Genomic DNA, 15,626 nt, shown 5'->3' with positions numbered 1-15,626 from the left:
TCAGTTTTGTCATTAAGCATACACTCTATGGGAAAGCTCAGTTTAGTTTTCCTGTTTTCATGAAACAAAGATAATGACAACTCAGCTAGAATAAAAAGTCTGCCATAAAGTTTTTTTATGGGTTCCTCAACTTGCCATTGAATACTCAACTGTACTGCAAGAACCCAGACTTTATTTCTTCTGCTTACAGTATATCCTGAAGCATCAGTTTTTCCTTCTAAATAAATTTCAGTGAAGAAGAAAATGTTGAATCTGAGGCTGGAAACACTATTTAGCAAATGTTTGTTTGGAACAAACCAGAAGTCCTTATTCTATCTGGGAATATTTACAGCACGTATTCAGTCCTCTTGGTCTTGAATGTGTACCATCCTCTCTAAGCACTCTTGAGCAAGACATCATAAAGTGTCTCATCAGGGAATACAAAGTCCTATTAAATTGACAACATGGACAAGCAATCAGCAGAGAAGTATGCTAGTATACTTGCCTCCCAAGACTTTTAGTGATGCAGCCCATGACAATATTGTCACTCTGCCCCAATGCCTTCAGCTACTGGGGTCATCTGTGGCTTAAGTCAGTGATTTAGGTTTGACTAGCTGGGAAACAGAAGACAAGCAGCTCTAGCTCGACTAAGCATGTAATAGAGGACAGCAGTAGCTGCTTCACACTCAGCTTGGGGGTGGTGTTGTTCATGGTCAGTTTGAGGGTGTGAACGTCTATGTATGTGATTTTGCACTGAATCAGAAGAAAAGGCTTGAGGGAATGAAGCTGACTGGCAATTCTGCCCAGTTGAGGGGAATGAAGAGGATGACAAGAGAGGAAGACAGTGAGTACCACCATCCTTTAGTTCACTCAGGGGCCTACTGCCTTCTGGCTTCAGTGTGTACTATACTGGACAGAAAGATGTGTGAAGAAGCATTGCTGAATTATGATCAAGAACAAATAATGCCATTGCATGTACAACACTGACTTCTGGAAATAGATAGTGAGCTTCTATTCCAGTCCTGAATCTACAGCACTGTGGAAGACACAAATAAAGAATTTGTTGGCCAGTTTTCCATATACCTGCATGGTTGACATTATATTGTTTAATTACCGGAAGGAAAACAGTGAAGGCCTATTATACTGAGAAATAGTTTCCAACTGATCTAACATGCACTTAAAGCTTTTACTGACCTTGTATCACCTACCTGGCCTCCTTCAGCTAAAATCCACCAGAGAACAGGGAAATAGTTGTGATATTTTAATGAGCACATTACGTGATTATATCTGTTTATAACTTAATTTGCCAAGTTAAGAGATCATTTCTGTACAAAAGCAACAACAGATGGTTGCTATGTTAGTACAAACACATTCTTCCCTTCTGTCTCATGCTGCCACAATACTTTGGACTTGGATGTTATGAAAAGTTGTCATGAGAAGTTTAGTCTACGCAGTCTTCATTTGGCATGGGGATGTTCCAGTAAATCCTTGTATTCAGTTTTTAGAATGTGGGCATTAATTCATTTACCTTTTTTTTTTTCCTCAAGCTATCAATCCATGCTTTAAAAAAATCTGTGATCCTAATGCCAACTGCACTTACCTTGGACCAAATCGACACAAATGTACTTGTCAAGAAGGTTACAGAGGTGATGGTCAAGTCTGCTTACCTATTGACCCTTGCCAAGCGTTATACGGGAACTGCCCTGCACAGTCTACCATTTGCATATATGATGGTCCAGGAAAGGTTAGTGTTGAACTGGTGCCCCCAATTTTTCCTGTGTCAACTGCCTAGAGACAAATAATGTTTCATCTCCATAAAGGACCCACAAGTGTACAGGCACAGGCTTCAGGGAGGACAAGGCCTATTCCTGGCTTTGTCATAAGCTCTGCAGATGGCCAGGAGGTATCCCCTTTCGCTCTCACTCTTTATTTAGAAGTGTGTGTCACCCTCTGAAGGTGGGGATGAAAACAGTGGTATTTTCTGTAGAACATTTTGGCTCAGATTTGTCTCACATAAGTGGAAGCACTGAAATGAAACCTCTCACAGATAAATGTTCTCTCTGTGACTGCAAGGGTCTTGTAGGACCAGTAGTGTCCTTGCATAGGTACCATAGATAAATATACCTGAAATTAGTGTAACCTGAGTCTTTGAGGACTACTGATGAAAGGCATCAATGTATAGGCTGCACGTTATTCGTGTTGTTAGGAACTTGCTCAGATTTCGGTGCTTTACTTCTGTCACTGAAAAAGCAAGACTTCAGAAGGCTGTGCCCATTTTTCCTGGACACTCTATAGAGCTGAAAAGGGAATCAGTCACCCAGGATTGTTGTGAAGCTCATGGTCAACCCAATTTCTTAACCCAAGATTTACTCAGCAAGTTACATGTGATCAGCATGCACAGGCTTGTACGTACTGCTGGTATGTCTCACCAGTTAATAACATGTTTTGGCACTTCTTTTTGAGAGAGGGCTGTGGGAACAGAGGAAAAAAGCCTAAGCTATCTCCACTGACTTTAAATATTCTTCATCACAGAAGTGAATCTAAAGGCTTTATCTAAAGGAAATTTATCTGGGAGTCACTAATATTCGGGAGTCAATAAAGCCTTGAAGGAAGTTGTATAAATATGGATGAGCTTTATAACTTGCATCTGAACTCATCAGGTGATTAACTAAGGCTTTGAAATTTCTTGGTCTTTAAATCCTAGGAGCAGACAGTATGCTAAAATCTCTAATGCATGTCTAATCTCTCTCTACCCTCTCCCACCCCTTTGCTGCAGTCCCACTGTGAGTGCAAGGAGCATTATACAAACTTTGTCCCTGGGAAAGGATGCAGCATGGCAGACATCTGTGAAACAAACAATACATGCCACAGAAAAGCTAAATGCTCTATGGTTGCTCCAGGACAAATTATGTAAGTATTTCCTCTTATTAAAGCTTTCATCCAGCTTCTTCCTCCTCCCCATCATAAGAACACTTAAAACAAATCCAGTAGATGATCACCTTCCAAAGTTATTAGTAGTAGTTTTGTTATCAAGGACAAAGGACAACATTTAGTAGAGTTAGGGTCAACAAGATTGCACATGCTTAGATTTCATCAGCCCAACAGTTAACGCCTACTAATTTTTATTTCTATTAGTTCTAAGAAGTCATTTCTACACTAGTTTTAAAAAAGGATCGAGACCTGTTTTCTGTTCCTCTGGACAAGCAACATGGTCTGGCTCACAGCTAAAGACTCTTCCTCTTCCAAATCACTGTAACTGCCTCCTGGCAGAGGTCCCTGGCACACGCTATCCCTTCAGCTGTGCCTGGGCATTGCCTGGGAAAGTCTTGTGTGGGCCAGAACCATGTCGGGCAGCATGCTAAAAATTAATCAGCATTAATTATCACAGGACAGTGTCAGAGCCCTGGCCCTTATTAGTGCACTAACCAGGGCCTCTGTCCCCCATGCTGCGAAAGCAATACTTGCCTCAGTAGATTCCTCAAAACACATGAGAAACTGCACAACTTACAGCAGAATTTGTTTTCCTATACAGAAATTTGTTTTGCAGATATTACGAGGAAAGTTGGTTTTAATGCAACACTTTAAAATGCTATATGAATCCAAGGGCTCCAAAAGTGATAACTTTTGGGAAAGGAGAATTAGAATGTAAAAGGCAAGGCAGAATATTAGTCATAAGTTGGCAAACAAATCATTTTATAAATTCACAGTCAGAAAGTATTCGCATGGGAGAATATCCTTATTGCCAGTTCTTACCTCATTACCCAGCTTATTCTTACAGTGAAAAATTAAAATCAATTTTGTGTAAGCTATTGTGTATTTCCAACAAGTTTCATTTCTGGAACACGCTGTGCTACTCAAAAAGCACTTTGCTGCTGCAGCACACCAGCAGCACCAGGTGTAAAACTTCAAAGATTTAAGAGTATTTCTATCTGAAATCAAGACCAAAATGCAAATTTTCTTCAGTTAAAAATTTAAAACAAAATTCCGCATGACATAAATCAGCTCATTTCTTTCCTGGTTTATCACAAACTCATATTTTAACAGCTACATATTTACGATTCCAGAATGGGAAAATTAAAATTTATGCATGTCATTCATTTCATGACCTTTAACAGCAAAATAAACAAACAAACAAACAAAAAAGAATACTGAAGGAAGTACTGATTTGATTTGTATCCCACTCCTATCTATTGGGCAAAAAGTGAAACTTTCACGAATAGTTTTCAGTTAAGGTGAATCCATTTATGAAAGAGAAACTTTGCAAAGAAAATAAAATGTGGGCACAGTAAATTCTCCACGATACATGTGACGGCATTTTTGTTCCAGTCTCAAGATTTTAAATACATTTGGGGTTTAGGAGTAGGGATGGGGCTTGGGGTATTTTTTTTTTTTTTTGCTTTTTTATTTCTATTTTTTATTTCTTCTAAAACACAGAGCTGTAACAAAGTCCACAAATCTGTGTTTCTCCCTTTCCACGTTTTTTTTTTTTTTTCATTAAAGACTCAGTTGCACTGTTGGCTTCCCACAGACAACTACCTCTGCTTTCTCCAGAATTAAATGATCTGTACAGGAATAAATCTCATACACAAAGATGTAGAAAAGACAAATAATTATGGTTTGTGAACTTAACAGAGCAACCTAATGGAAAATCAAGACTGTCTACTTCTGTTCCCAAATCGATTTTCTCTGAGTGACTGCTGACATTTTTTAAAACACTGATTCAGCAAGCAATTACACACAGCCTTGCCCAGAAGCTATGAAGCTTTGGCTGGTGCAGGATTACACTGCATGTGAGACCATAACATCTCTGATTTCCATGAAGAACTGTCTTTCCCTCAGCCAGCTTCCATTACTTTCTTTCCTAATCCCACACTTATTTTACCTCTGTTTTCAATGTAGAGATTAGAAGCTTCATAAAGTGATATCTTATATAGAAAGCTGAGTTTCCCTTCTTCAGAAGGGTTGCAATTCTACTTCCTGTCCTAGCTAGTCTGGGGAATTGTCATGACAGCTTTTTTCCTATACTGTCCATACGCTGTATCATGAGAACGTCAGACAAGTTTGTAGTAGTACACAGTGCATTCAAAGCAAAATATACTCAGTAATATGAAGAGTCAGTGGCAAACCAGTCTCCAGATAAAGCAAGATAAAACTCATATAGTCAGTCACCTATATTTAGAATGATTTTAGACTACTATTTTTACATAGGACCAGGAGGAACCAAAGCTTGAACCTCTTGGCCAAAATCACATCTAAAATTCCTCTGAATCTAAATGCAACTCTACCAGGGTGCAGGAACTGTGGAATATGATCACTATCATCAAGAATATAAGTATAGTGATGACCCTTTTTGTCCAGACATAAGATACCTAGATAGCAAATAGGATCTGGCATTGGATTGATACTAGTGTGGGGTATGATTGGCAAACTGTGTATGTAGGAGTCAATACACAGAAATTATTAGGTCATTATTTATATTAAGTTTTTCCTGTTGCATGGGTTAATGCTCCTTCTTTAATTATGCCTTTGGAAAAAAAAAACCCTCTAGAAAGGTAGAAAGGTGAATCATTATTGATGGGGCTTGTATGAATACTAAATACACTGGAGACATGATTAGGAAGAACACCATTAAAAGCCTGTATTTGCCAACACATAACATATAGCTGTTTAGCCTCTTAAATACAGTCGTAATTTCTGTGCGTGCTACATGTTGACAAGTGCCTGCTTTAATTTTAGCTCTGAAGATGAGTAGATCACAGAGCTGACACCTCCAGCCAGTCCCACAGGCTCAGCATTTCTGAAGAGTGCAACAGAAATTGCTGAGATTGGCATAAAATTGTAGGTGTTGAGACAGATACAAGATCAATGCACAAGCAAATCTAAGTTGCTTGTTGAAAATCAAAACCATTTGTACCCATCATCACTTAAGGGCAAGCACTTTTCATCCTTGCTGACAACCAGCAAATTCTTCCCCACCTGTCTTGTCACACAGAGACTTCCATGATCTTGAAGTCCAATTTTCATGAGACAGTTTTCCTCCACACTTGAGATGTAAAATGTTATGTTGGCATTTGGGTCTCTAATTCCATAAATTTCCTTTAGACTTTGCCTTGGCTGCAGCATGTTACCTTAAACACAGATCATGGCCAGATAGCAAGGCTGCTAAGCCCATCTCAAGGCATTGCTGATTACTCTCATGGGCACCACTACTGATGCTGCCCCAGAAGTCTGTTGTATGGCACTGGCACCTCTCAGAGACTGAAGTCCCCAAGGACATCCTGTCAGGCAAGTGGCCACCACACTACCTACACATCTGCAAGCACACTGGGATCACACAGCCAAAACTACTAATCAGGAGGGGTTTAAGGGTATCGTTGTTGCAAGGGGATGCTGTTTCACATTCATTATGCTTCCCAGCTGAGGTTTCTTAAAATCCATGGAAGAGGCTACAAGAACAAGGGGAGTCTACAGTTAGTAAGTGATGAAATAACAAATTAATATAGTTATCCAATAAATGATAAGATACATACAGCTTCCTATCACTGAATGGTAACTTACTGTATGCTGAAGCAAAGATGCAAAACTAAAACAGTGATTCCTGATTATGCCTTCAGAGAAGTAACCACGCTTAGCATGCTTAGCTAGAGCCCCACTGACCCTGTGGGGCAGAATCAGTGCAACACATAGCTGAAATGGCAATCCCTTCCCAGGTGTACATGCCAGAAGGGTTCTGTGGGGAATGGGTTTGTGTGCTATGGAAACATCATGGAGCGCCTCCAAGACCTGAACACAGAAGCAGGAGGACGGTGGCAAGGCAAGCTGACATCTGCACTAACACTCATGGGTAAGTGATCACATGCAGCAGTCACCTCCTGTTGGGTGGTTTTGCTTGTATTCAACAAAAAACCATGATCCATGATCCCCCAATATGAATGTTTCAAACTCAGTGCAATTATCTTCTCCAGCATAAATTCGTCTTGTTCCACTGTTAGGAAAGTATTTCAGTAACAAACTAAGGGATGGGAGAAGCTGATTCTTCACTCACTCATTGATACTTTTAGGTATACAGCTTTAGGTACTAACCTGTATTATCCCACACTATCTAATAATGAATTTACAGTCACCATTCCATAAGACACAAAGCCACCAAGTCCATTGTCATCATGCTGCATGGCATCTAATTGTACAGATTATAGATAACATATCAGATAAAACCAGTGAAACTCAGGAGATGGGGGAAAAATCTACTTAAATTAGATTGTAAATGTACAATCAAGGTTCAAATGCAGATCCAAGTACTTCCTGCTGTTGAATTTATTATTCAGAATAAATACAATCATATAATCAGATGAACTGCAAATCCCTGGTATGTATGAGGTTTGGAAATGTACCAGGAGAGTAAGATCAGGAAACAGTCCAGAAAGCAGTAAGCAGGAAGGATGATGACAGTGGGAAAAAAGGTGATGATAACAAGACAAACACTTTGGAAATCAGGCCAGACTGCTGTGCATTTGTGCACAAAGCCTTTCTTGGGATATGAAAAGCAAATTATTCAGGAACTCTCAAATAGAGGGGTAAAAATATTGAGAAAAAAAAAAAGGATTATTTTATTTGGCTATCTGACTCACTCACCTTGCCAAAGATTTTTGCATATGTTTGTAATTGTGTCACAATATAAAAAAAGAAATCCTTCTGGAGAGAACATAACTGTATTCACTATCATCTGCTGCAATGTCAAAAGTTTGAGACCTGAACAAATACTGCCAGAAGAAAGATGGATCTCTGAATTAGAGTAAGAATCCTACATAGCTGGCCAAGGGCAAAACATGGCAATTGCCTTCATATTTAGTACAGAAAACAGAAATCCATTGCCTCAGCACTGAGAGCTAGTTTGTCTGGTTGTTTTTTTTTTTCTATACTTCACCATTAGTGCCAGAAAAGTGCCTGGCATTCTAGATATCACCATTTTTAAAACAACAATCCAAATTTTATGTTCTTTGGTTAAATTTTGAATATGAATATGCCATATGATTTACAAACCAGCAGCTATAGATAAATTAAGCACACAGGTTATTTTACAGTACATTCTCTTCACATTAAAGTCTGTCAAAACCTAAGAATATGGAACAGAACAGCCCACTTTGTGTTGTAAGACAGAGCAATCATTTCAATATATTTTTTCTGTTATACCATATCCATAATGTCTATGAAGGTTTTGTTCACTTCTAATTGTAATCTTCTGGAAAAAGATCTCATTATTAAAAATATGTAATGGCTTCATCTACAGACTCAATAGTCTCATAAGACTGTCTTGGAAATGGTAATACCATCTGGGTAACAAACAAATTCAAATGAACTCACAGTGCATCAGCTTCTATTACCAGCTATGTGTTTGCAGTTGTTTGCATCCCCAGCATGTTGTCAGTGGCAGATCCTTCACCCCACAGAGTCTGAACTGATACAAGGCAAGCAGCTGTTTCCCTACAAAGGCACAGTTCTAAAGATGTGCTGTTCTCATGGCCATTACTCGATGAGTTCTACTCCATGAGTTCCCAGGTACCAAAAACATTCTGAGCATTTTGCTTCATCCGGAGTCACACACGCAGCAGCACCTGGATTTCATATGCCGACTACTTTTCATCTTACAATCTTAACAACTCAGATTTTAGAATCTCATATTAACATTTAATAATCACAGATACTATTCTTGCTTATTCTATCCTTGCATAAACCATATTCAGTTATCTTTTTTTCTTATTTCCTTATCAGAAAATGTCTATGAATGGCCATTGAGCAGCCTGGGACCATTTACCGTGTTTGTACCAACAAACAGGGGATTCAAAGGTACAAATGTAAGTAAACAATAATTAGGGTTTTTAAGGAGAGGAATTCAGCTCCTTCAGAAATCTCATTTTTTTTAATTCAACAGATTCTGAAGAAATTTTTTCTCTAGTCCACTTCTGGCTTACCATTTAAGTCTAGAGAACAGAGATTGCCTTTTTCCTACTTGAAGGAAAAGCAAAACAGTTTGGTCAATCAAAGTAGAATGCAGACATGCTTTGAGTAAGAAAAAAGTGGCCTGATTTTTAAAATGCTTAACATCCAATACCTTCCACTTAAGGGCAGGACAGGGAGGCACTTACTGCAGGGGCATATAGGTAGAATCTGAACTTAAACCAAGAGACCTTTTCTTGGTTCAGATCCTATTATTTCACTTCAGAAGAAACATGTCATTTCAGAATTTAGCCATTGGAGGGAAAACCAAAATCATTCGTTCTGAGTCTGTATTGAGATTAATCTTTGTTCTTCTGTTTCTCTAGATAAAGGAACTTCTAAATAACAACCTGAAAGCACAGTACTTTGTGAAACTCCATGTGATTGCTGGTCAATTGAATACCACTAGTTTGAATAATACTGATAAAATATATACTTTGACTGGCAAGTCAGGAGAGATATCAAGGGGAGAAAAGGTAGGTGAATTTCCATCCTACGTCAGCAAGGATACTAGTTAATGTTTTTAGATCAACAAGGAGTACAAAAGATTTGTCCTCACTGAGATATAAGGTTGCAGAAACTTGAAATCTCACTGGCAAAGTTGCCAGAAATATCAGTGAAAACAAAAGTTACTGTTGGCATTGCACCACTGCAGAAGGCTCTGAGTCTAAGTGATCTTTGAATGCCTCCCTGTAGATTTAAGAGCACAAGTAAATTCAGAGGTGGTATGGAAGGGAAAAATCGTAGAATCAGTAAGGTTGGAATGACTAAAAAGACCATCTAGTACAACCATCAACCCATGCCTATAACCTCCCAAATCCCACTGTTTATGCTAGAAACCTGCACTTACTGCTCACACAGAACAAATAGCAACTGCATTGCAGGGCTTACCTTCCTCTGAACATCAGCCCAGACATCCCTTGAATTATGCAGGAAAGAGTGGTGTTCAACACAAATAAAATTCACATTGCAGTTTATCATGAAAAATATGGAACAAAGTTCATTGCAACCCACTTTATTCAACATCAGCAAAAACTGGGGCAGTCTGATACCACAGTTTATCTTTGCAGCTGATATAACAGATCTTATGCTCTAGAACTATTATTCGTAGTCCATTGTCTTTTAATAGCTTGAGCCTACGTGAAGACTGAAATCAAGTATTTCTTGTGTTTTTCTATTAAATCAGTGACATCTAAGAAAAGAAATCTACTTTCTTTCTTTATTGGGTATGCATTCCATTTGTAACAGGAAAATATTGCTGTCTGAGGCCCATCAGCTTCCTGCAGGCTTCAGTACAGTGCACCATCAGCAACATTTTATTGTTTTAAATATACATATAATATAAGGAAATGGTTTGTAGTCCCTTAAGATTACAGGACTTGACCAATTCACTACAACCACAATCTAAACCATTTCCTGACAGACTTCTATTAGTAGCAGTCATCAGAGCCCTTTCAGGTACACTGCTTCCAACTCATTCCCTTGTCCTTGCTTCTCTTATTAACTTTGTTATTTTGAAACAAAATAACATGGTCCCAATCCAAAGTCAAAGGAATTTTTTCCATTTCCTTTATAGGTGTTGGAAGCAATCTTTAGGCTCCTCAAATTTAGATTGTCCAGGTGTTGGCAATGGAAGGGGATGTTAGATATTATTCAACATGCATACTCCTGTTCCATAATAACAGCTCACGACCCACTGCCTGGCTTCTTTCAGGATAATCAACTACGAATTAGAATTCAGGGAGGAAGAAGGAAAGGAAAACTTTTGCAGGGCAATATTATTGCTTCCAATGGAATTCTGCACATTGTTGACAAAGCCATGGACAACATGGAGCCAGCATTTCAAAGTAACAAAGAGGTAGGGAGTAAGCTATGTATGTGTGATGTTGGATTTTCTTTTACAATAGTTTCTCATTCATTTAATGCAAAGAAGAATGACTGACAGCAGCTAGAGAAACTCCATTATGGCAGCATGCATCCAGTCAGAGACAACATTCAAGGTGAAAAGTAGAACTCTGTGCATTCAACTGAACAGAATAACTTAACTAAACAAACTATAACAAGGAATGTTTGCATAGATTCCTGGCAAAACTTGTATTCAAATCACCAACACCCCAAGGACTAAAATTCAAAAACCTATCATTTTGAATGCTTTGGGTTTTTTGGTGCTCTGCATAGTGTTGAGTTCTCAGATGGTGCAAATGTTTTCTCTTTCTGTCCTTTTCCATTGATAATACAGAAATAATAGCCTGTCAAGCACATACACCTGGTTTGTATGTTCTGTGCCTAATCATTTTCAGAACTATGACAAACTCTAAGCCAGCCAAACAATGAGTACAAGACACTGTCATTTCAGCTGCTTACAGATACCACAGTCAGTCAAAAATTAAAGAAACACAAATATATTCAGATCAGTAATAACTGAGACTCAAACTAATTCAGAAAGTATATTATGAAAATTGGAATGCATTCTATGTAATCTATCCAAAATATATCTTATATTTATCCTATTTCAGGAAACCATAATGTCAGTACTTCAAGACAACGAAAGATACAGCCAATTTGCATCTTTGATAGAGGTAAGGATCAAGAAAAGCAATTCCATAAAGCTATGTTACAATGATTTCCAAAAATAATATACAAAATTTACTTTTATTTTTAAATCAAAACAGAAAACTGGCCTGGGAATGGATTTACAGCAGGATAACAGACTTTACACAGTCTTTGTTCCAAGTAACAATGCTCTGAGTAATATGAAAAGTGAGGATCTGGATTACCTGCTTTCTGCAGAGGTACAGCCTTTCTATAGCATAAATGGTTCTTAAAGAATATATAAATATATGTAGAATGTATAGTAGACTCACAAGTACATGTTATTCTATCTTTAGTGTTAATATACACTAAGTTCCTATAACCAAGCTTCAAGCCATCTTGAAAAAAGATCAAGAAGACACCTAGAGAGGAATAGGATCTGGTATCATATATGAAGTGATTCTGAGGCTCCACAACACGTCCTCTCTCCCCTTCTCTTGCCTTGACTGCCACGTAGCAAAGACCCAAACCCAATTCTAGGAAGTGTTGCCTCTGCTGAGGATGATTGATATGAGTGGGTATCACAGGAGCACTACAAACTGGGGATTACCACTTGTGGGATCCTGTGGATTTTGGGAACATCGTGTCCCCAGGATACCTCCTTACCACTGCTGATGGACTTACAAGTCTTTGCAGGCTGAGAGGTGGGTGTACCCCTGGGTATACCAGGGGTGGTTCACAGCACTTAGGTGAGTTAGGAGCAAGGGCAAGGACCAGCAGGGCACAAGCTGCAAGTTAAGCATTACTACTGATACAGAAGTTTCCATCTTCAGTAGTGATAGAATTCTCACCCCCACACTCTCACACAGACCAGGTTGGGTTTGCATTATTCACACTGGGCTAAAAAGTTCTCTTTCTTTTTCTTGCAGGGCTCACAGAAGCTGCTGGAGCTGGTCCGATACCACACTGTTTCCAATGCTGAGGTGAGTGTGGATGCTTCATAGCTTGGGAGCTCGAGAACTTAAAGGCACTCTGCCACTCTAAAGGCAGGGGTCTTCCAAGAACAACCTCCTCTCAGTGCACCCCACAGAAAGGCTTCAAAGGAGGATGGCAGTGCCTCTGCCTTTTCTAAGGGCAGACATTTCCTCAGCTCTTTAAGGTTGCAAGCACAGCAATATTTAGAGAGAGGTGATAACTTTGCTTAAACTGGATCCTACAGAGGAGGACATAAATTAATGACCTTTGAATCATAGAATCGCTAATGTTGGAAAAGACCTGCAAGATCATCTACCAGTCCAGCCATCCATCCACCACCAATATTTACACACTAAACCATGTCCCTTAGCACCACATCTAAATGTTTATTAAACACCTCCAGAGACAGTGACTCCACCACCTCCTTGCACAGTCCATTCCAGAATCTGATCACTCTTTAGGACAAGAAAATTTTCCTAGTATGCAACCTGAGCCTCTCCTGGTGCATCTTGAGGCCATTCCGTCAAGTTGCCATCCTATTGCTAGTTACATGAGAGAAGAGGCCAACCCCCACATTGCTACCACTTCCTTTCAGGTCATTGTAAAGGGCAATAAGGTCTTCCCTGAGCCTGCTCTTCTCCAGACTAAACAACCCCAGTTTCCTCAGCCGCTCCCCATCAGACTCGTGCTCCAGAATCCTCACAGTTCCATTGTCCTTCTCTGGACACCTTCCAGGGCCTCAGTGTCTTCCTTGCAGTGACAGGCCTAAAAGTGAATACAAGGTGCAGCCTCTCCACAGCTGAGTACAGGGGGACAATCACCTCCCTGATCCTGATGACCACACTATTTCTTATATGAGCCAGGATGCCCATTCTTGACTACCTGGGTGCATTGTTGGCTCATGTTCAACCAAGAGTTGATCAACATCCCTAGGTCCATTTCTTCTATCTCCAAGCCTGTAGCATTGCCTGGGATAGCTGTAGCCAAAGTGCAGGACCCAGATCATGGTCTTGTTGAATTTCATCCCATTGACCTCAGCCCAACAAGCTGTTAAGAAGCAGCAAGCAACTAGCTTTGTTGAAGTTTAAAATAACAGCTCTAACTTCACTACGCTAACAGGTGAGATAGTGTAAGGCCGCCCATGGAGCTAGAGAAAACTGATAGAGTCATTTGCTCATCCAGAATAAAGGTGGTCTGAGAGAAATCTGTTAGAATATAATTTGAAAGGAATAATGATATTGCATTTATTTCAACTGACTTATATTCATTTCAGCTAGAGATTGCCAGCCTCATCTCAGTAGGGCACATCCGAAGCATGGCGAAGCAGTTCCTTTACTTTAACACGACCAGCACTGTAAGTCCAAAGCAACTTTCACTTGTGGCCAGCTCTCTCTGAGCTAAGATGAGGCAAAATATGTCATCCCACCACTTCCAGCATTTCTTAGAAATTGATACTGTAAAAGATGCAGGACAAATGTCTTCTATGTGAGGATAGCCTACGGTCTCCTTTTTCTTATGATTAGCCAAAGTCCAGGAATGGTCCACATCTATGCTCTGTGTGTTTTGGGCTGGGGGAGGAGTGGAGAATACTATTTCAAATATTTTAGTTAAAAAATTTTCAGTGCATACCTAAGTATTTCTTAATTCCTTTTAATACTATATTCTCTGATCTCGATGAACACAGTGAATATTTTCTTAAAGATGTCAATTTGTCTATTAGTGCTTTTGATAAACTAGACATCAATATATCAAACTCTGTGTACTGTAATCAAATGTAAATGTTCTAGAGAAAAGATTCATATATGAAAAATATTGTAAAGGCATAGAATTTGCATGAGTAAATGCAGAAAGAATATTTACTTCTTTTCCTGTGGACAGGGGTGGCTCAAATTGTCTCCCATTTTCTCCCCTCTCAGCTCCTTTGTCAGAGAGGGCACCACAGAACCCAAGACCATGTCTGCTGAAACCAGGGTCTTGAAGCCATTAGTGGCCTTCCTATTCTGGCCAGGCTTTTAGTCAGCGCTTCTACAGGATAATGATGCAGACAAAGAGGAAAACATTAAATACCTCTGTTGTCAAATGTTATAAAGAAAATGGGCAACACGTGCATGTTTCTTCCAGAAATACATCAAGAAAATCCAGATAGGCAATTAAAAAGGAGAAGCATGAAAATATATGTTTTGGGTTTTTTTTAACTGAAAGATACAAAATTGAAAAGTTATGCAAGTTTTACTATTACTACTAATAATTCATTGCTTCACAGGGACAAGTTGTGGTGAGTGGAGAAGAAATGGAAGAAACCGATATTGTTGCAAAAAATGGTCGCATTTTTACTCTTTCAGGAGTTCTTATACCACCCACCATTGTTCCAATTCTTCCACATCGGTGTGATGAGACAAAAAGCCAAATTGTAATGGTAAGAGAATCACCAGTAAAATACAATAGATGCAACTACTCCATGCAACACACACACACACAAAATGGGAAATCAGTATGTCAGTGAAATACAGCCACACATGGTTAGCAGTGCAACAGAGATCATCCATTGAGCACATCCTATACCACACTAAGACTCATTTAGTTTCTGCACTAGTCCTGTTAAATATACTGTCATTTCAGTCAAGCTTTCTCCTCCAATTCCTGCATTCCATTTGTGCATACAAGTACGACTTCAGCAATGAAGTCGCTAATTCCTAGAAAAGATAGTTCAGAACAGTATTTTCATTTTTAATGACTATGCAGGAAATGGAGTCATCTAGTTACATTGTCAACATAATAAGGAACTGAAAATTACTACACAAAAAAACGTTGTTTTCTGAAGCCAAGACTTCTACTTTTCTCAGTCTTCTCCAAATCATGATTTATAAAACTGTTCTGCATTTCAGTGAGCGGAATTTGATAGATCCTGTTAAGTTTGATTTCAAAAAGGTGCAGGCCTTTACACCTGGTAAAACTCAGGTGTTTTTTCTGGTAAGAAGCCTGAGCATCGGGCTGATCCTTCAGTTTGCAGTAAGTGTGGCTATTGCTGGATTGCATTCAAGCACATATCAGGGCCAGTAAACAGTTCTGGTACAATGATGAAGAACAATTGTCAGCTGAGCTCTTACAAGAGCCCAGAACCACTGCCCTGAAACAGATTCTCAGCA

General features: G+C 39.2%; 1 protein-coding gene across 1 annotated transcript in view; it reads left to right on the top strand.

Annotated features, from left to right (window-relative positions):
* STAB2 (stabilin 2) overlaps window positions 1–15,626 on the top strand; it is a 76,782-nt gene that overhangs the window by 13,781 nt on the left and 47,375 nt on the right. Inside the window, exons 8-18 of the mRNA XM_065743115.1 lie at window positions 1,527–1,723; window positions 2,756–2,889; window positions 6,690–6,823; window positions 8,749–8,831; window positions 9,300–9,449; window positions 10,688–10,831; window positions 11,490–11,552; window positions 11,646–11,765; window positions 12,435–12,488; window positions 13,754–13,834; window positions 14,744–14,896. Coding sequence (XP_065599187.1) covers window positions 1,527–1,723; window positions 2,756–2,889; window positions 6,690–6,823; window positions 8,749–8,831; window positions 9,300–9,449; window positions 10,688–10,831; window positions 11,490–11,552; window positions 11,646–11,765; window positions 12,435–12,488; window positions 13,754–13,834; window positions 14,744–14,896 — 1,313 coding nt within the window. The remainder of the gene's footprint in view (window positions 1–1,526; window positions 1,724–2,755; window positions 2,890–6,689; window positions 6,824–8,748; window positions 8,832–9,299; window positions 9,450–10,687; window positions 10,832–11,489; window positions 11,553–11,645; window positions 11,766–12,434; window positions 12,489–13,753; window positions 13,835–14,743; window positions 14,897–15,626) is intronic.

Source organism: Cyrtonyx montezumae, unplaced genomic scaffold (genome assembly GCF_038088225.1).
Source record: "Cyrtonyx montezumae isolate F1298 unplaced genomic scaffold, pur_monq_1.0 scaffold_3, whole genome shotgun sequence".
In the NCBI taxonomy this organism is placed as follows: domain Eukaryota; kingdom Metazoa; phylum Chordata; class Aves; order Galliformes; family Odontophoridae; genus Cyrtonyx; species Cyrtonyx montezumae.
The sequence above is the reverse complement of the archived record's forward strand: the minus strand, read 5'-3'. Positions and strand labels throughout refer to the sequence as shown.